This window comes from Ascidia mentula, chromosome 1 (assembly GCF_947561715.1).
Source record: "Ascidia mentula chromosome 1, kaAscMent1.1, whole genome shotgun sequence".
Lineage (NCBI taxonomy): Eukaryota > Metazoa > Chordata > Ascidiacea > Phlebobranchia > Ascidiidae > Ascidia > Ascidia mentula.
Window position 1 is genome coordinate 4,763,776 of NC_138566.1, and position 22,284 is coordinate 4,786,059.

Here is a 22,284-nt window from a genome sequence, read left to right on the forward strand (position 1 = left end):
GTATTCTATAATTGTTGATTCGGAATCTTACCAATGTAGTTATTTTTTAGATATGCCACACGTACCATGGAATTAAGGCTGTGCTGTGTTGTGGTGTTAAGCCTTCATTTGAGTATATTTCTTTCAACTTGCTGTGCCAGAAGTATTTTTGTCAACCCACAACTAAGGGGCATTAAAAACACATTTTTTACATTTACAAAATCAAAGGCTGAAGCCACTGCAAAAAGTACTGAAGAATGGGTTGAGGATGGAGATAGGTATGTTGTGCATGGTCCTCCATGCAAATTTAAATGAATTTTTGTTATTTGACATTTTCTGTGCAACTAAATATGTTAACATACGAAAAACATTCGCTGGCCTGTGCATTATTCGTGCAACTGACAGTCATTAAAATAACTCCTCTGTGCAAACCACAACATTTACAATCTGGTTTAGCTCCTAGTACCTCAAATTTTGCATAGTGTTTTTACAAACCACATTGCAATGCAGATTTTGCATCACGCTTTTGCTTAAACAAGGGAACCCTACTTAGCTTTACACATGCAAAACCTACAAGGCATTGATAGACCATAGTCTACTTTTTATGAGAAGGTTTTTAGGCTAACTTGTCTATAAATGTAACATGGCCTTTGGTTTTTAAATATATTTTATTTTCAGTGAAAATTACAACACCTTGGAAGAGGTTTCAAAAAGGGTTAAGCATGAAAAACCTTTGGACAAGATAAATGACACTCCACATTTGCAGCATAAAAGAAGCATACAGGCCAAAAATTTAAAACTAAGCCATGCTTTTGCTTCTCTGAATGATGAAAACCTGTAAGTGCTTGTTTTGAAACATATTTGTTTTTGAATTATTTAATTGTTTTATGTCTAAAAAAGTTACATTTTTGAAAAGGTTTGAGTTTGCTTTAATTTCCCAGTCCCTGTCTGAATATTAGTTTTTGAATTATAATTTAGGCATCTCATCATCCACTGGGCAGGACAAAACAGTAGTGAGATTGTTGTGTTGACAAAAAATGAGAACTTGGGCCATGTGACATCGTCCAATGTCTACATCTCACATGATTATGGGGCAACCTATGAGGTGAGTAATGGATATGTAATTCTAGACATCCCATAGTGACCAGACTTTGTGTGTTGAAATGAATTGGAATACAGTGGTATCATGAAAGCAAAGCTAGAATAAAACTTACAATGCTGTGCTACTGTACAATGTAATTTTAAAAACTGTCCATGCGGCAAGATGAAATATCACATGAATTATTGGATAAATACAATCTATATATACCTTATTTTTTGCCCAAGGGCACTTTCTGTGATCTGCTATGTATAAACTATAATTTGCCTTCTACTTTTTGCTAAGCATTGAAAGCTTACTTGGTCCAATAATTTTAAACTAGAAATTTTGTTCTTTTTTCTAGAAACACATGACCTCAGAAACGTCAACAAACAGTTCATCAATGCGTCATGGGGCATTTATCAGCATGTTCTATCATGCCCCTACTGATATCAAACGATATATATTCACTGACAAGATGAACAGAGTTATCTACACAACATCAAACTTTGGAAAACTGTTTCTTCAAAGCAATGTTACATTTGTGCCTGATATAATAAGTGTCCATCCCCTCAATCCATGGATTGTACTTGCTCATGACACAACATCATCAGACCGAGGACTTTACAAATCTGATGATTTTGGAGTTACCTGGACACAAATTCAGGTCAACGTTGAGAAAGCCGAATGGGGTTATTTAGCATCAGGTAAAAATCCCTAAACTATGTTTAGACTTTAAAGAACAGTGTGAATTTTGAGAATAAAGAGTTTGACGCATACTGTTTAAAACATTGACATGTTTTATTTATTTAAAATGTTTCAGCAAATAGCGTTCCTTAGTTTGAATTTCATTACTACTTTCCATTGTTTTGACACATTGGCATTCTTCGCCTTTCGATAGATTAAATGTGAACTGATTGGATTTTATTTCGTTTCCTTGTTCTGTGAAACAGGATATTGGTGCCCTGTGGTCATGAGCATCCTTCTATTGTCAGCCATGTTATTGTATCTCCTGCTTCTATTGGCTGTAAGCTAGGAAAAAATCCCAATGTTTCAAAATACTGTTTGCCAACTCCAAAAGGCTGACTGTTGTTTAAATGCTTGTGTTTAGCTGTACTTTAACACACAATGTAAGTGACTGTTTGTTTAAAACAGGCTCCTAATGTTAAAGTTTCAGATGGCCAAGGATTTGATAAGCCGGACTCACTTTATGTTCTTCGCAAGGAACCAACAGGCAAAATAACAGTACTTCGAACAGAAACCTACTTCCAAAACGACGTCACAGACAATGTTCTGATTGCCAATGTGGAAGATTTTCTGGTTATGAATGCGTCAATGTTCGCAACTAGAGCTATAGGTGACTGACACAAACTAAAAAAGAGTACACTGTTGCAGTATCAAGGCAGTCACAAATGATATTGTAATTGCATTACTCCATTATACTGTGTGCATTTCGAATGCTTTTGCCAAGTTGCCAAAGAGCACAAGACTAATTACTTATTAATGCAATAGGTGAAAATCGTGAGCTGTGGGTCGCTCCAACGCGTCACTCGCGATTCAGCAAAGCCAACTTCCCCACATTTCTTCCTACCAAAGAGTTTTATGTTGTGGATGCAGCTGACTCGCAGGTTTCTCCTTTAATATTGGACTTGTTAATGTGAAAATTTAATTTTTAAGCTGTCATTTTAAGCGTGATTACATTTTTCACATAACTATGGTCCATCTGTAAACTGAATTTTTTTTTTACCAAATGTGCAATTTCATGATTAACCTATGTTGGATTTAATTTGAATAATATTGAGGTGCATTGTGGCTTGTTTATATGTTTCGATTTATTGTTCTATGTTTTCAAATAACATTTTGACCATAATAATGCCTTGATCATAATGTAGATTTTGTTGTGTGCTAATCATGGAACTGGTGTGACCCATCTCTACATCTCGCAACCAAACGAAGTGGATTTTACTCTTTCTCTTGAAAATGTTACATACGTTAACCCAGAGAGTTCCACCTTTTCTACAATAAGGTAATTGACAATTATTATTGATTTCGTTTGCTCTTCATCATCTATGTATTTTTGATGAATTGGAATTAAAAAAAAATTGGAATATTTGTTGGGAGTTTTACTTTTATTCTGTAAAAATGTTTGTTGTTTTTCTTCTTCATATGCGATAAAACCATTTATTTTCAAAATTTCAGTCTTTATGCTGATGAGAGATTTGCAGATGTTTACAAAGTTCATGGCATGCGTAATATCTATATTGCAAACATCATCACTGGGGGCCATACCGACATGTACACGGATGCGGCAAAAATGGAAACTGTTATTACATTTGACAAAGGGGGGTTTTGGCAAAAGGTTCCTGCTCCGGACAGAGATGCTAATGGGGATAAAGTGAACTGTTCAGTCAGGTATTGAACTGTGCCACAGTGTTTTTTTAAACATAAAAGTAGCATATACAGTACCTAAAGTACAAATTAACAACTAACAACACATGACTTGGTCATACTAAATATGTATCAATTGACACCAGTGATTTAGAGAAAATTTGTGTTGAAAAGGCCAGTACAATCTGTCGTAGATTAGGTTTATATTGTAATGCTTCAGACATTACAGTACACCAGTGGCACCACCACACTTTGTTAATAACGTTACAACTGACGCTACTGTGCGGCAGTACACTCTCTTAATTTTCAATAAGTGGCTGCATGGTAAACGTCAACAATTTGCTGTTTCAGAAGTGGTTGTTCACTTCACCTTACTCAAGAGTTTCATCGTGTTTACCCCAGTAGTAGAGCAACTCCACTGTACTCTCAACCCTCTGCCCCTGGCTTTGTGCTAGCACAGGGCAATGTTGGGAAAAAACTTAAATCCAACCCGGATTTGTACTTTTCAGCCTCGGCTGGCAAAAGTTGGATACAAGTAAGTTTTGATGGGGGACGTTTTCCATTGTGTTAACTCACGATTGTTGTGACGGAGGTCATTGCTTTTTAAGTACTTGAGCTGAGTAATGGAAACTTTTTAACAAAAGCCCTCTGCAACATTATACCACCATGAACAAAATATCTTTGTTAATTATTCATTATAACACTGTGAATGTGAATGTTGCATTTCACTCAATCAACACTATGGCACTTAAATGAATCTTCATGTTTGATAAACTGTACTATAAAGTTAATTCAACACTGTGGCAATTATACAGAAGAATCAGTTAAATTTTGCTAAGAGAACTGTCTCTAAAAATGACTAAAGGCCTGCATTATGATTCATTTATTTAAAATATAGATGCATGAAGTTATTAATTTTTAGGTACTATCTGGTGTTTACTATTACACATGGGGTGATCATGGTGGAATTCTTGTGGCACTCAACAAGTTTAAGAGATCCAACCGCTTGTGGTATTCTACCAATCAGGGTAACATTTTTTTAAATTTCTAAAATTGTATACAATGTAAAATATGTGCTAAATTTTGCAAGAAGCTGTTTTTAGTTATTGATATATTGGTAGTCTTTGCACAATTAACAACTAAAAAATAATAGTGGTAGATTATTGTGTACTGTGTGACAACATATTTTTTGCCACTTTACATTGGTGCATGAACAAATGCAACGTGGAAAATTCACTTGTTAGGTGAAGTTTGGCAGACCTACAGATTCTCAAATGAGTCCATCCGAGTGTATGGTCTAATGACTGAACCTGGTGAGACAAAAATGGTGTTCACAGTCTTTGGTTCCACAAATGACAAAAGCCACTCATGGGTGATTGTGCAGGTAAATTACTTGTGCTATTTTTGGTCTTAAACTGTCTTGTGGCTTGGTAGATCAGGCCTACACAACTGTACAGCACAATTTAAATACAATAAGCATAGCACTTGCTGAAGGTGAAAACAGAAAAGCAAAAACTATGATTACAATATGGAAACAATATGCAAATTGTTATAAAACATGTTATTACAAATACTTGTTCACTTTTTATTGATCTTGCCGACCACATATTGTACTAGCATGTGGTAGATAATAGATTCAAAGCTTATTGAGGACACACAAGTGTATGCTAACACATTTTGATGATGTATTATAGTTAACTTCCTGTGAAAAGTTGACTTTTGACATACTAACATGTGCTTTTTTAGTGATTACTGTTCAGAAATTGTAACATTATTTAAAAACCCAAACAAAAACAAGTCCAAAAAGTAGCTGTACCTCTGAATAACATGATATGAGTATAATTCTTGCAAACTTTGGAATGTAATTTTCAGTGGTTATTTTGACAATTTATTGCATGTGTATTGCGTATCTTTCATTTGTATCAAATCAGTTTTGTCCACAAGTGTAATATATATTAATTGTTTGCAGGTTAACCTGACCAATGTGTTTTCTGTGCCATGTGTTAATGCGGATTACAGAGACTGGTCACCGTCAGATGAAAGAGGTGTCAATTGTCTTATGGGGAGCACGACAACTTATAAGCGCCGTGTTGCGGTAAAAATTGTTTTTGCTGTTACTTTCACATGCAGTCATGTAATACAGATAGAGTTAATTCATGGTTAACAGCAAATGGATGTCCGCATGAAAGAAATGCCTTCTTTTCGCTACAAAACTTAAGTGTTTTCTGAAAAGTTTGTTCAAAAATAGCAAAAAAACAAATATGTTTACATGCACGCAGCAATGGCAAAAAACATAATGTCTCCATTACTCATGTCCTTCTTTATTAGCATGTGTCATGTTCCAATGGGCACAACTACGATCGCCCTGTGAAGACAAAGTCATGTCAATGCACACGGGATGATTTTGAATGTGATGAAGGTTTTTACATCCCATCTGATACTGGTATTTGGTGCTTTCCAATACAAAACTCCACTGTGGATGTTTACCAGGTAAAGTGTGGTGATGTATGCCACATGTTATATATTTCTCACATAGAACTACTTTTAAAATAACAAAAAAAAACTGTTATGCAGTATGTTATTTATGGACACCCTAACAACTGTTATGTCTTGCAGTGTTCATTTACTACTTTAGAAAAGCTAATGCTTTGCAATGTTTTATTAGTTGAGAAAAGCTGCTTAAGTGTCATAAGAGCGTGCTTTTTGTCTGGCATTTTAAGACTGCATTGAATAGCAAACCAGGAAACGGTTTCAATAATGCGCTAAGGAAAAATTTTTAACATCATACGTACAGGAAATTGGTTACTGCTGTGTGTTATTTTGACATGCAGACACACGTAGCCATTAAACCTCAGGTTTTTATTGACATGATTTATCTTATGGTGTCTACATGCAAATCCTAACTACCAGCACCATATTGTGTTATTTTGCTCAATATGGCATTGTCAATGCGATAAACTGCCTATTACCCAGCACTTTTTTACAAAATTAAAACTGTTTCATGAATGCTGAAAGTGTATGCATTGAAGATTGAACACATTTTTGTATCTGGTATGACCACACTTGGAAATTGCAGTTGTGGTTCTTTGAAATAATCATGCGCAGAATATTTGCAGTAATTGACCTTTCTCAAAAGTCTGCATGTTTTGTTGTGTAATCCTGTTGGTCACTGTCATGTGTATGGAACTATTATTGTTGGCACCAGAGCTACGTCATGTCTTCTGTAGTTTTTTATCTAGTAAAATGAGTCATTTCAGAGTTTGTGCTTTTAAACATATGTGACTGATAATTTTGGATTGCATAACTTGGTCTTTTTAACTTACCATTTGTTGACGAAACAGACCTGTAATAAAGTTCCTTATTTTAGTTCTTGAAAATTGTAGTGCATGAACATTTATTTAGTAAAGTCCTAAATATTACCCAACCCATGTTGGTTTCCAGAAGCACAGGGTTTATCGCTATTTTAAACATTGCTGGGTTCTTGCGTACATGACTGTGATGAAGCACAGACTCATTTTAACAAACAACTGATTTCAAGCACGGAGCGAAGTGCAGGATTTTTAAATTGTGTAGTAATCACCCGCAAAATATCTGTATGTTGTTTGCAACCATCAACCTATTTTTTTTGTAAATTGCAAGCAATATGGAAATTGCAAAATGGAAAGAAAAAAATATGGTTACTGGCTCCATTAACTATCATAATATCTCTTTTTAAGTTGTAACCCCAAATTATGTTTTAACTGCACCAATGCTTCCAACAATGGAAAACTCACTAAACCCTTATTTAAAGCAAGTTTTCCCAGTGCTCTTTGTACACACTCTGTTTGTTAATCTATTTTAAAAAAGATTTCAATTTGCAATCATTTTGCACAGATTCCTTCAACATGCGCGCCAGGAGGGACGTATTTAAGAACAAAGGGTTACCGCAAGTTAGCTGGTGATTTGTGTGATGGTGGCCCTGTGGAAGCACAATATGCCCCAGAAATGGTGCCTTGTCCACTCTATGACAACTCGTTCATGCTTCTGTCTAGTTTGAATGGTATGTAAAGCTGCATATTATTCTTAGGAGCCAATGGTTTACTGCACTTGGTAATGGATTGTATGTTGTGGTATTTCTTATTTGTAACATGAATCATCTGCCAGTGTCAAATAGTTCAAATTGTTTTAGTCGACTTTGAAGTGTTTAATGATGTTCAACCTATGTCAGAAATTTTCTTCTTTTAAACCTGCATTTAGGATCATGTTGTAAGACCAATATAATTATATTCCTATTACAAACCACGATACATAATTTTTTTTTAAATTTCTGATCCAAGATGTAGTCAAAACTGTAAGACTCATTGTCGCATCTAATATGTTTAAGTTAACTTACCCCAGAATACAATCTAGTTGTGCCAACATAATTCTGATAAATTTTTGGTTCCAGGTTTTTATCAAATTGACATGGCTTCCAATACCCCGGTTCGACTCAATCAACCTGAATTCAATTATGCAGTCTACGATTATGATTTTCAAACGGAAAGCTTTTTCTGGAAAAATGGCAGTAGCATTTATGTGACACATTTCAACAAAACAGGTACATTCCTTCAAGGTACCTTGTGTCTACTATTTCCTAAATGTATACCTCCTTAACAGTTTACTCATTTTAAGCAAATATGCATACAATACTTTCTTTTGATCGATAATTGTAGCCGACATTTAGTTCAACAGTAATTCACTCCACATTTTTATGAGTTGTTGTCAGTCACAGTATTGCTATGAAAGCTATGAAAGTCAGTGGCATGACTTGAATCATGATTTTAAACAAATACTTATTCATTTTCAGGCTTTCCGTCAATGCCTGTTGCCAAAACCAAACCAAATGTGCAGGATATTGCTGTTGATTGGATTGGCAGAAATATTTATTACTCCAGAAGAAATATCACCATACTGTCAATGGATGGGAAAGTCCAACGGGATATTATTATTGGCAACTGTTCCGCGGTCACCTCTCTTGCTCTTCAGTCTGACAAGGGTTACATGTACTTTGGATGTAAGTTTCAAATCTTTGCTGTTTCTTTCCAGAAAAAACTGTGCAGATGAAACTTACCAATGCTAAACCATTTTTGTAGTTACTTTTTTGCCTGGGAGAAATAAACTTTTCTGCAGAAAACAGCCATTATAGTTGGGTTGCTGTTTCCCATGAAAGTAAAAGGCACACCAAGGACACTGTACATATACTAAAAATATACCATTTATTCAATAAGGCAAATAAACTGCATGCAATTTAAATTTACACGTACAGTCATAGTAGTGCATGAAATTAAAGGAAAACCCACAACAAACATATTTCTGATATATTTCGGATCAACGTCACCTAAATAAAAGAGAGTATGACATCATTGAAGGGAACGCAGTAATATTTCATGCAATGGCCTGGGCAGCAAACCTAATGACATCATTGAAGGGAGGCGTGTTGAAAGAAGCAACTTTGCTTGCTTGCGCAGGGAAAGCACCTTATTTTATAGATACCGAATGATTGCGTTGTTGGATGGCGTTGCACAAATTTAGAAAGTATGATTAAAATCATATGTTCATTTAAAAACATGCCAAATACCCGACCGAAGTAGGGAAAAGGGAAAATACAGGGAAACTATGTAGCTACATGCTGGTGCAAAAACAGGCAAAATCATTGTCACCTTATTGCCTTTGCTATATCTTTTACTGTGGGCATGCATTTTAGGCTTTGTTTCATTGACTTGCTAATTGCAGGAAATGTAGGTTTTTATGTGTATTTACTGTTGAACTTTTCCATATGGGCCACATGAGGGTCTACTGGTTAAAACACCCACACTAATTTGACAAGCAGTACTAGTGCCCATATACTTATCTGTGCTGTGTTTGTTCAATATAACGTCCATATCTCAATACCCAAAAACATAAGTTGTGTATCATGTTGTATGCAGGTCAAAGAAAACTCCGTCAAGGTAAGATGGACCTGTACAAAATGGAAATGGATGGCAGCAACCAAACTCTGCTCCTCACATTGCAACCCTCAACTTTTGCCACCTGGTCCTATGACTACATACAAGGACTTACCCTGGATCCTACAACCAACAGATTGTTCTGGTCAAAGGCAACACACATTTACACCTGCTTTACAAATGGAAATGGTTTCAGAAGCCTTGTTTTATGTATGTGTGTGTAATATGGTAGTAAGTTGGTTTATATGTCTCTCATTTTCTTCCCAATTGCAGTGAACGGTTTGAGCGCGACTCACGTTGCGACATACAGAAGCAACGTTTATTGGTCAACTCTATCGATACAGTACACTGACAAATATGCTCCAGATACGCCTATGGATTTCCTGGCACAAACTGGTTTGTCCAGAAGTCATATTTATGGCATGAAGGTATGAAAAGTAAAATTTGTTCAATTTTCTGCAATACATTAGTTTAAAGTTTTTTATTAATTAAATATTATTGTTGTTTTACTTTCTGTGCTGTATAGATATTGTCGATTTTTGATTAGTTTGGTTCAACTTAATGTGGCACCACATTGTTTATGCCCTGATTGGTGAGACATTTATTTTGTAGATCTTCACAAGAACCTCACAGCCAGCACAAAAACCTAATCCCTGTGACAACAGCAAGTGCAGTCAACTGTGTGTTCCTGTACCAAACCAAAACATGCAGTCCCATTCACCTATAGTAAGTAACTGTCTGTGATCCCTAGTCAACATGCATGAAAGTAAATAATTTATATATTATTTACGACATATATAATTCATTTATTTTTATGGCAAAATAGGCCAATAGCAAACCCTTTAGGCTACAATTTCCTCCTTACCTTCACTTTTGCTACGGGTTCTATATTCATTTATAACACCTTTAACCAATTGCACAACATAACTTTCTGTGAAAACCAGGTGACTGAACTGAAAACTTGTTTTGATTAACAAAAAAATGTTTCTTTTGTTTTTCCATTGGCCATAAGGCGCAAAAAATGGTGATTGATACTGAAACACTGAAAGCATTGTTACACGAGCTTCTTTACATGTACACCTGTCATATTGTTTTTCTTACATGTATATACTGGTTGTAATTTTTTCCAAACGCCGTTGCTGATTTATTTTGAAAATTAAAATATGGTACAGCATCACGCCTAAATGTGTATATACCATGAACAACTAACTATTGTATTTGTCTGCATTAAAAGAAGGTTTATCTGACTTGTAGTTGAAATACATTTAATAAAGAATTGGTCACGTTGATTTTACTTCTGAAACTGTTTTAATTTTTTCTCAGGTGGGTAAATGTTTGTGTGGGAGTGATGGTGTTGTTGCAATAAAAATGGCCGACGGTCATGAAAAATGCACATGTCCGGCCGGACAAATTCTCGATTCGGCAACGCAAACGTGTCGGGTAAGTTTAACTGAAAATTTATATGCTTAAAAGGTTTTGAACACTTTAGTGGCTCTGAAATTAGCAACCAAACAGATTTAGTCAATGGAAGATGCTGTGATGGCAAGTCAACCTAAAAACTATGCTATACATTTTTTTTATAATGTTGCTAGCAAATTGTTGTACTGATTTAACTATTACACCATACAAATGTTGGTACAGGCAAGCAATGGAACTTGCAAAGCAAATGAGTTCTTGTGCAACAACGAGCAGTGCATTCTCAGTGTTTGGAAGTGTGATGGGGAGGACGATTGTTTGGATGGGAGTGACGAGAAAGATTGTGCTGCAAAATTATGCACAGGTGCTGTGATAGTTCGTTTTCTTATTTTTTTTTTTTAAAGAAAAAACAAATTTGAAAAATTACCTTTACTTTATTTTACAGACACGTTTGAAATAAAATTTTATGACAAGCAAATTAATTAATTAGTTTGTTTGTTTGAGAAGATTGTGCAGTTTTTGGGTTTCGTCTTCTCTATTGATTTTAGGTTGTGTGCCTATAATTTACCACGCAATAAAAACAGTATTTTTTTAAATATTTGAATGTTGTATGATTTGAGTCACTTATAATTCACAAATCTTCGGTGATAAAAGTTACGCAACAAAAACCATCGGTGAAACATCACCTCTAACTTCACATGTTAAGTCGATTTTCCATCTTGCAGCAAGTCAGTTTAAATGTTCCAATACGAAATGCATTCCTCAACGGTGGACTTGTGATCACGACGATGATTGCGGAGATGGAACTGATGAGGTCAACTGCAATTACACTGCTTGCAACTCTTCATTCCAGTTCACATGTGATAACAAGCGATGCAAACCAAAAAAGTTAGTGCTTCGTATTTTTGCAATTTAAATTTAAATGTGATATTAATGTTTAATACGTTGTTTTTTTTTGGGAACGTAACTGACGGTTTTATATATCTTTAGTACAAACAAAGTAGCCAATATTATGGTTGAGAACTCTACTGTGATTTTTTTTTAACAAGCAGAAACTGATAATGCCAATAAGTGAAATAAATATTTATTTTTAATAGAAGAAATCTCGTTAATTTGTCATCTGTTATCCTTTTTTGTGTTCCTAAAATATACTGTTACCTACAAAGACAGATCTGTCGGTCAACAACAACCTGCACAGGCTGATTCCTCGAGTCATTACCTTTCCTTTTGATAAAAAGACAATGGTTCATTAAAAATTCAGTGATTTTTCTTTACCATAAATATACCAACATAATAGTTGGACGTGCGATGGCGACAATGATTGTGGCGATTGGTCGGATGAAAGAAATTGCAACACTTCCCACACAAACACTTCATGCGGAACCTCGTTTACTTGCAAGTGGGTCAAATGTAATACGCCAAACATAGCAGAAATAAGGGAAAAAAAAAAATAAAAAAAAATAATCAGCTATGTTTGACTTACAAGGTCTCATCAGAACAGCTCGGTTAGACTATGTACAATCTTGCTGGCCTAAAGGCCAGGCGAGAGATGTGGTTACCGTACTATTGGATCCATGCTTATACAAAAAATATAAATGTTTTCAAAAAGAAACTAAATATATTTTCACAATACCGACACTCATGCTGTCAAAACATTAGAAGGCAATTTTTTGTGTACCATGTAAAGCCATAAGATGTCTTTTCATTGACGGTGTCGGTAATTTCTGCTTTTTTTAATGTGGTAATGTTAGGTTAACAGTGACCTTGTGCATTGTTAGGGCAAGTGGTCGTTGTATCCCATCTCTGTGGAAGTGTGACGGGGAGGTGGATTGCAATGATGGATCCGACGAGGAGGCTTGTGCCACGACTAATCGAACAACCTGTTTGCATCCTAGCAAGTCGTCATGCGGCAATGGACATTGTGTGTTCAACTGGTGGTTCTGTGATGGCGACGACGATTGTGGAAATGGCTTCGATGAGCGCAACTGCACCATTACAAGTAATTTATATATTATCCATCAATATATAATATATATATAATGAAGTTGTCCTGACATACTCATTTAATAAAAAAAATGTCCTTAGCTATGGCACCACCCACTATAGACCCACATGCCTGCGATGGTAAGCTAAGGTGTGATAGTGGAGGATGCTACGATCCCATGTGGCGATGTGATGGTGTGGATGATTGTGGTGATTATAGTGATGAGTATAAGTGCAACAACACTCGACCACCACTTATACCAACCCTTCCTTGTTTTGGACATTTTCTGGAGTTCAGGCAAGTGCAGTTTTTTCTCTGTTGTTTTTACTTCTACTTTTAGAAAGCAATTTGGTTACTTTTACAACATTAACATTAATCCTTGCCAACACTCTTCTTGTAAGGGTATATGTGAATACAATAGTACAAAATAACTAATTTCCATTTTTTTACAAACAATTCTCATATCTTAGGTGAAAAAAAAACTTGTAGTTCAGTGGATAATCAGTGCAGTTAACTAACTAATTACTGACTAACTAACTGATAATGTTATTAATAGTAGCTTTGTCTTTCCTATTCTGTGTAGTTATCATTACATGCCACAAATAGTCAAAAAACAAGCCTTCTTTACTTTTAAGGTGTGCCAACAAACGCTGTATATTCTCCTACTTTCATTGTGATGGTGATAACGACTGCGGAGATGGCTCTGATGAACGTGGATGCCCGAATTCAGACAAGGAGTGTATCTACGGAACTGGCAGCAACTACTTAGGTTGGAATAGTTAGTGGTTGCATTACTTTCGTGTTTAAGCTTAAGCTTTTTTAAATATTAAGCAGTGTGTATTATGGTTGCCATGTTGTGTGTTCAAACCAAGCTACATATTAGTCCTACCATCTTGACAGATCTTAACGTTATAGCTGAGAGATTTTTAAATTGACTAAATGTTCTCAACAGGGACGCGAAGTTACACAAAAACTGGTAAAACCTGCCAACGTTGGGACAGCGATTCACCCCATGACCCACATTACAGGCCACAAAATTCTCACAACAACTACTGTCGTAACCCTAACAACGATGTTGTAGGTCCTTGGTGTTATACAACCGACATGAACAAAAGGTCAAGATTGAACTTTTTACCAGTTTTACATAAAAAGGTTAAATGTGGCATAACCATGTAACTTTTATTTTATTTACCAAGGTGGGATTATTGTGGAATACCTCACTGTGGCACCCAAACGCCTTCCACTGTCCCGACACAAGTATGTAATAGTCAGGAATTGTTTTGCGGCAAATACAATGCGACCAGGCAATGCGTAAATACCCTGTATGTGTGCGATGGGTACAATGACTGTGGCAATTGGATGGACGAACAAAATTGCCAACAAGCCTGTCTGCCAGGTACTGTGAGCAGTTTAACCTTGATATTGTCATAGAATATTTTTGCTGAAATAATACATATATCAAAATTGTGACATCAAAATAATTTTTTTTCTAGATGAGTTTCACTGCACAAATGGACGTTGTGTTAAGAAAACTTCACTCTGCAATGGAGTGGACGATTGCAAAGATGGCAGCGATGAAAATTGCACCACTGTCACTTGCAGGAGTGGATGGGTTAGGTATGTTGTACAACCATATTCAGTCGGGACACGTTAGATAAGGAAAAAACACTTATTTTCTTTGACAAGTGTTAAACGCTTGATTTGTTCGGTGCGGTATGTTTGTGTGATACATTTATATATCTTAAGTGTTCAATGTCGATTGTGAAATTTCGATTGTAATTAGTGTGACTCTAATAGTTCAACTTTTTATATTTCTCTATATTCTGGCATGCTGCTCGTTCAATACCATGTGGGGAAAATTTTTCTGTTACCTATTTGCACTTTCTGATTTGTTTAGTTGTCGACCGACACACTCTTGCATTCCTGCATCTTGGGTTTGTAATGGTGCACATGACTGTCCTGATGGAAGCGATGAGAAGTCGTGTGGTTCTATAACAACCGTATGTTAAAGTCTGCCTTTTAAAACTTCAATTGGTTTGAATAAAGTTTACGTTGGCTTATTGGTGTGATGGCGCAAGTTAAAAATTAAACTTATGCCTGGAATACACAGTAGCAATCAAAAATAGATTTGTTTTTTATTGGCTGTGAAATTAATGGGACTAGTTTGGTTGCAAAATGTACATTTTAACTTAAAATCTTCAATATGTAAAAAGGATTTTGTGCCTTTTTCAAATCTTTTTTTTAAATCCAAGGTACATTTATTGCATTCTTATGAATTCACAGTGTATTTGTTTATACAGTAAAGTAAACTGTCAATGAATAATTGCACATGTAAACATGGTTTGCTGTAGTTGTATATGTAACTTTGTGGCTCTACAGGTTTCCCCCTACTTCAGTTGTTCCAATGGAAATCACATAGCAAGTAATCTCGCGTGCAACTACAAGGATGACTGTGGAGATGCCTCTGATGAAGACGGATGTGTGGTAGGTTGTCATGACGATAAATTGGTATTTTTGTTGTGTGTTTATAAATAAAAGGTTTGTTTGATATTATTTGTAGCATTATAAAACTGCGCAAAAATGGCAGTTATTTTCCACAAGGGATAATTTATTCGCAGGTGCTGCGTAATATTCGAACGTGTGGAAATGGAGACCTTTATCAGTGCATCAGGTGGAACATACCATTCAAAGACAGCAAGATGCTCCCTTACACCTTTGCTGTTCACTACATGGCAGGCGACGATGCATCAACATTCGATTTTAATAAATCAAGCGTGGCCATCTCCAAAACAGCTTCAATACAAATCCGAAAAGGTATTTAAATTTATCTTATTTTGTTAGATTCAGATAAGTCTATGTAAAATTGGATGGTGTATGATGGAATTAATGAAAGTTTGTGGAATCTCTGTATCAGGGGTATCAAACTTGCAGCCTGGGGGCTAAAAAAAATTTATGGTGACTACTGTAGTTATGCTTATTATGATGGCAATTGACATGCTGGCAAGTGCCAACAAGTGTGTAATTCGTTTTTTGCAAAGTTGTGTTTCTGTGAAAAATGCAGGTGGGTAAATATAACCCACCACCCAGTGAAGACAATTCTTTTTTATACTAATGTGCGTATGCCTAGTACCGTCCTCATGAACGTGTTTCCAGCTTGCTTAAATATGTTTTTATTATTTCAATGTTTTAGGACTTCATTATTACCGGACCTACCAGTATGCAATCAAGATTGTGTTCAACCACACTTTGGCTGTGAGAGCATCTCCCATCATGAACTTCAGAACCATGGAAGGAAAGCCTTCTCCACCACGTTCTGTGGAAGTGAAACCGATAAACAGGGATGGGATTTTGGTCACTTGGGAGCCACCATTACATCTTAATGGCCCAAGTGCAAGTGAGCTCATTTCTGTAGATGTTTATGTGATATGTTATGTTTACAAAAATAACTTTTAACAGTCCCCTGCTGCACTGACCAGACCTTATAGGTTAAAAGGGTGTATGTACTGCTGTCTATGACTTTACGGCTCGTTTGTAGCTCTATAATTATTATAAAATTTTCACTTCTATAAAAAATAAATTTTACCTAAAAGATTTACCATGTTAGCTTAAAACCCCCAAATAATCGTCTACTGTTGAAGGATACCAGGTAACGGCCGATTCGACGCATCATTATGAAATGAGAGTGACGAGGACCTCGATGGAGGTCACACTTCTCCACCTACCGCTTGGCAACTACACAGTTGGTGTGAGGGCTATAAACAGCAGAGGCCAAGGAAACACAACATATAGCAAACCTATACTCCTGCGTAAGTTCAGTAGAGCTCTTAAAATATTTGTAGGAATCTCCTGACAGTCTTGTAGGCAAAGACTTGGTATCTGGTTTTTTAACTGGTGATATAAGAGAAAACTTAAGTCATTGTCTTTGTGTTGTGCCTAATATGTATATATTTCACCTATAATATGACATTGTCAGCATCACTAAAAAAGTTCTATAGATCTGATTACTTTTAATTGCAACTGATCTTGCAATGGGTCCACACACAGAAGCTGATTAAAAATCTTTGAGATTATGGTCCCCAGTCAAAGTAACAACTTGGGTGCTTGGTGTTTGTAAAACTGTATCTTTCCAAGAATGGAATTGTCTTCTGACAAGAACTTTTCGCAAAGCGATTTATTTGTGTTTTGAAACAGAGCGCCGCACGATTTTGCCACCGGAAAATGTACAAACACAAATTATTAAGGATACTTGGGTTCTTCTGAGATGGGATCCTGCAACTAATGCCGCTCGATATGTGTAAGTACAGAAAACAGAACATAACAAGAATGTTCAGAGTATACAGACATTACAGCTATGTCATTTTGCATATTTAATTTTGTACAGGGCCATGGTCACTGATATGCAAGGGTTGTATTACAAAAAGGAAGTTCTATTGCCTGGAAATAATGCCACTTGGAATATGACCAACCTTGCACCGGGGATGAACTATCGAGCAAGGGTTGCAGCTTTGGACAAAAGTAGGGACTTATGTTATTTGCTTTGCCATTGTAATGTGTCTTTATACCTGTCTGGTGCATTAATACACTCCGCATCATTTATTTGGTTTAAATTTTGCGCTTTCCACAGAAAACGTTTCAAGTGTGTATGGTGATTATGTGTACTTCATGACAAACGGAAACACGGCACCGACACCGGAGATAAATATAACTGCAACTAAGTTGTTGGGAGTTGACACGATTGAACTTCATTGGACGGCAGTAAAACTTTTCCCCAGTATTATTTATGCTGTAAGTTGTGATGTTAGATTTCCAGGGGTTTGCCTACAGACATTGGATAATTAGACAAAACTTGTTTATTTAATTTTAGTCTTTCTGTGCAAATCATTATAAGCAAACATTTCAAACACAGCTGCGCTCATCATCAGTGCTGTGAACTAAATGGAGTTGCGACTAGGTGCCCACAAAATCAGGCAAGCAATTGCAGAGAAAAACAAAATGGAAAACAGACAGTTATTTCAAAACACTGATAATGAGCACAGCAGTGAAACGTTCACTTTGGCTTCTATTCTGTGTAATTAACATGTTTATCACACAATCTTACTGTATTGCATCACAAGCCAGGGTGATGAAGTCTACAAGACAGTATGTTTTGCAGTTATACAAACTGAACTGTTTTTATTAGGTTGCCTACAGCTCCACGGAAAGAGAAATACAGGATATAACGTATGTTAAAAAGAATATAAGTACAAAAATATCAAAACTTCCCCACAATCAAATTACATTTTTCAAAGTGAGTTTCATTGTGCTTGTTATAATAAATGATTACAATTTTGTTGGAATGAAATTTGCAGCCTTAACAGTGCATTTGTTTGTCTAGAAAAATATGAATTTAAATTTGCTGTTGTATGGGTTTATTAATTATATGTTTAATACACAATATATATATATAAATATATATCAGTAGACTTTTACCTGATTTCAAAATTTATAAGACAATGTGTTTTATGGTTTGTTTATTTTTCACCCTCCTTTCTCAGGTTCAAGTTAACTCTCCCTACATTGGACCATGGAGTAAAGAAATTCCTTTGGCACCGTTACCTGACTACTCTCTAGCTCCCACTAACCTCAGACCCGAAATAACAAACCGAATGTTGATCCTACACTGGGATTCCCCTTTTGCAGATGGCAAAACTTTGGTAAAAGAAATTTCAAATTGTTGCTGTAACACTGGCAGAAGTTTTTTATGTAGTAATCTGACGCAAATACTGTTTTTCTTAACTTCTAAAATTAAGGTGAAGAACAATATAGATTATATTTCATTTTTTTCCAGAATTACATGGTCAATGTGACTGACGCTGAGTCGAATACTTTGGTTTTCCACAAGATTATCTCATCAAACTTATCCCATGTCCACAGAAACATACTAACCCTATCCGTAGATCACATGTACTCTGCTTCTGTACAAGAAAAACAAAGAAATGGTATGTGTTAGTATATTTTTTTCAAGTTTAGTGACAATTTTTTTTTAAATTGGCTGACAGTAGTTTTTTTGACAAGAGTGGTGTGTGTGGAAAACAGTCTATCTATCAAGATTTATCCAAAATATTTAAAATTTCTGAAGAAACACTTTTCCTATTAATCTAAATGCGCCCAGGTATGCCACAATATACAGGTTTACTTAATGTTTACAGGCAATTTGGGAAATGCAGTATCGACAGTGTTCACAAGTGGGACGATACTTCCTCCTAATGGTCTGAAAGTGGTCTCTGTTGGTTACGGTAGTTACCGGGTAAGCATTTTGATTACCTTGGCAACGGAATGTAAACCAGTGGTTCTCTGCCCGTTGTGCAACACTTGTGGTATTTAGTGGCACTGTCTTTTACACATTTACTTTAAGCAGAAATTTGATCAGATAATATTCACATAAAACTCTACAGGCTGCAATGCCCTGTTGTAAAAATAATGGTTTGATGTCAAGTAAAAATTGTAGAATCTTATTGCTAACTTTATGGCTTTAAAAAGTTGAAAAATTATTTTGTCAATATGTATTTTCAAATCCATTTTAACACTTGCATATTTTGGGAAAGTCTAATCGCCCTGTTTTTGTATTTTTTGCAGCTCTTTTTCGACATTCCGCCTTCTATGGATGTTTTCTACAGAAGCGAAGTAACCAAAATCCATCTGACTTTATGTAATGGTCAAAACATCTTGTCTCCAAACGCAAGTGAATGTTTCGAACAAACTGACGTAAGCAACAGTACCAGGTTCTTCGAAGTAGACGGTCTAACCACTGGAAAATGGTATGTTATGGTTAGAGTGATTTAGTGAAACTGATAGATCTATGTTGTAATGCAAGAGTTATATAAGCGTTTAATTTTTGGTTTTTAACTGTGTTTTTCTGCATGCTGTTATTATATGCTGCAACTGTAACACAAATTTAACATAACATTACTCAATCAATTTTACCAACTAATTATTAATTGAGAAAAAAATAATCTCTTCTAATAGTTTTTAATGAAATGAGCCGAAAGGTAGAATGTCCACTTTATTCCCAATTGTATTCGTTCAGGTACACGGTCTTTGTTTTCCCGAAATGCCGAATGAACAATTGCAAGAGTTTTGCCTACCGGGTGTTTCAAGCTGATGCCTATGGTGTGATCAGCACTCTTCCACACACTAACGACTTGACATTATCCAAGTCGAAGATAATTGCCATCGCCGTGTCCGCTATGTTTGGATGCATTTGTCTCATTCTGGTGATTGCATTTTTGGTGAGTCGATTGGACGTTTTGACAATTTTTTTTTTTTGCTGGGTCAAAGTAGTGGTCCCTGTAGGGAGAATTTTGCCACACGGTGGCATGCAAGATCATTAGCTTTAGTCAGGTTAAACACACTTCACGTTTTGTGATTGTACGTCCATTTAACCGCTGACAATTTTTTTTGGGTGAAACAAGCCAACTGAAACCACCTTGTGTGCCTTGAGTTTAAGATAACGTGTCTGCAAAAAACTCACGTATAATTGAAAGCGATGTACTCGCCGTTTCCAGAGCGTTCATTACGCGTAAGTTTTAAAAACACAACTTCTTCGCAGGTTCGACGACATCGCAAGCTCACCCAATCCTACAGCACGTTTGTGTCCTCGCATTACGATCCAAGGTCGGGTGAAGCTTACTTCGTCGGTGACGATTACGATAATGGACTGGACGACGATGCCGACGTAGATACGCCAATGATATCGGGATTCGCCGACGACGAGCCGCTCATAGTTGCCTAGCAACAAGCGCGCTGAAGTGTTTTCCTTCACGTTTACGCTTTCAACATTTTTATGCACATTGTTACAAAAGGCAATCGTGAATTGTGTTTTATTTTCTGTGGTTCGTGTTACTTTTTAAACTTTTCTGTTACGGTAGGAATGCTCCTCATTCGCTCTTTGGTTGGTACTTGAGTTTTTGTACAACTTGCAGTTTTCTGTATACTGTGTGAGGAAATTGAGGATTTCTTTGGGTGTAATGCTTGGTATAAGGTCAATCAATAATGTACCGGTACTAGAGGTGGGAATTTCATGCAATAAAGAGCGGCACTTTTTTATTGTAAACAACTGTCTTAGAGTAGTATTGATTTTGTCTGTATAGAAATGTGGAGGAATTTTTTTAATCGCTCCAAATTGCGGAATATTGAAACATGGCCGCTGGACTGCTCGTTTCTGTGTATCCTGTTAAAATATTCAATCCAAAAGGTATATGATCGTTTTAATGCTCATGTCTGTAATAAAAAGGAACAGAATAATGCCGTCAAAGACAACGAATATAGTCTGTTAACTGCCAATTTAAGTCGTTCGTTACAAAGCAATGTGTGGTAATCAACTGTGACGACACAAGGATTTATGACGTAACTGCCAACGATTGTTGCCCATACAATATAGTCTTTGTTTTGTTTCAAAGTTTCATTCTGCATGTCTTGTTTAAGTTGTCTATGCATACAATTGAGGTTGACATAAGTTGTAACTGGCATGTCATGATAATTACTTCAAATTCATTGATTTTCGCCTAAACCGTCTACTCGAATAACTTTCCGTAAAGTAGATTTTGTGTTCACACAATAGCCCTTGCGTGTCTTGTCCCCGCTTGCACTTTTATGTTTTTTTTGCAAATTTGTACAGAAGTGCTTTGCTTTTCGCCTTTTTGTCAATAAAAAGCGACTTGACATGTTGAGTATTCTTTGCGTCCGCATGTTTGTTTGGTTTGGGCATGTCTGTATCGGGAATGAAATCAAATAGCCCTGCCTCCCTAAACGCTCATTAGAGCAGGCAAGAATCCCCTGGGGGTGTCCGATGTGGCTCGACACAAAGCTGTGGCACTTTCCAATAAATGCTTTCACAGCTTTTGCCAAACAACTTGGAAAACGTGAAACTGCGCACGCCGGGAGCTTTTTAATTAAATTCTCTCAAATAAAAATCATGTTACAACTTGCAACTGCATCGATTTTCAATTAGTCGCTATTTGGCGCCACTAAGTCTTTTTCAAGTGTTGCTCGGCATTTTGGGCCAAAGAAAGGTAGCGCGAAGGTAAAAAATAGTATTTATAGCGAATGTATTGGAGGTCACAGAAAAGGAAATTATTGATTTTTTGCGGTGCTTCGTGTTTCAAAATCAGAAAGCAGCTTAGCAGGTAGGTTGGAGACAACGTTTTTCATCAGCAGTAAGGGCCTGAAAAACCTGATACAGTTCACCCGCGCATTTTGGCTTTAAATTGGTCATTTATCTGGGAACTTTGCATGGTCTGTTGCTTCGCGTAGCTATAAGAGGTGTTAATCAGATTTGCTCTTCAGAGAAAGTAGAGCATGCGATATTCAATTGCAAGGGCAACTTGACGTATCTATAGGGGAAAAGCAGTTTTCGTCTTTTAGTAGGCGCAATAAAAAAAGAGTTAAAGCAACTGGAAAGCGTGTTTTGAGGTAAAAACCAGAACTGGTTGTATAAC

The 22,284-nt window shown here is 36.2% G+C and overlaps 1 protein-coding gene across 1 annotated transcript; it reads left to right on the forward strand.

Moving 5' to 3' along the window:
- The first annotated feature begins 48 nt into the window (after positions 1–48).
- On the forward strand, positions 49–21,508 carry LOC145897617 (sortilin-related receptor-like). The gene is made up of 44 exons (XM_082985989.1): positions 49–257; positions 658–816; positions 958–1,084; positions 1,422–1,764; positions 2,229–2,414; positions 2,570–2,685; positions 2,950–3,083; positions 3,257–3,469; positions 3,797–3,980; positions 4,368–4,473; positions 4,690–4,829; positions 5,415–5,540; positions 5,774–5,935; positions 7,319–7,484; positions 7,872–8,021; positions 8,271–8,477; positions 9,391–9,618; positions 9,682–9,836; positions 10,021–10,134; positions 10,732–10,848; positions 11,050–11,188; positions 11,550–11,712; positions 12,122–12,223; positions 12,603–12,823; positions 12,910–13,105; positions 13,444–13,577; positions 13,761–13,923; positions 14,005–14,204; positions 14,302–14,425; positions 14,706–14,808; positions 15,188–15,292; positions 15,427–15,622; positions 15,999–16,202; positions 16,447–16,614; positions 17,000–17,102; positions 17,190–17,323; positions 17,433–17,593; positions 17,988–18,095; positions 18,343–18,501; positions 18,636–18,786; positions 18,997–19,094; positions 19,424–19,605; positions 19,875–20,076; positions 20,397–21,508. The coding sequence occupies exons 1-44, from the start codon at positions 67–69 to the stop codon at positions 20,577–20,579; spliced, it is 7,023 nt and encodes a 2,340-aa protein (XP_082842115.1). The 5' UTR covers positions 49–66; the 3' UTR covers positions 20,580–21,508.
- The last annotated feature ends 776 nt before the right edge of the window (positions 21,509–22,284 follow it).

Excerpts from the sequence above, each read along its gene's own strand:
- LOC145897617 (XM_082985989.1), top strand. The coding sequence starts at position 67 with ATGGAATTAAGGCTGTGCTGTGTTGTGGTGTTAAGCCTTCATTTGAGT. Across the intron at positions 1,765-2,228 it reads ATGGGGTTATTTAGCATCAG|TTTCAGATGGCCAAGGATTT; the intron begins GTAAAAATCCCT and ends CTAATGTTAAAG. Across the intron at positions 3,084-3,256 it reads TCCACCTTTTCTACAATAAG|TCTTTATGCTGATGAGAGAT; the intron begins GTAATTGACAAT and ends TCAAAATTTCAG.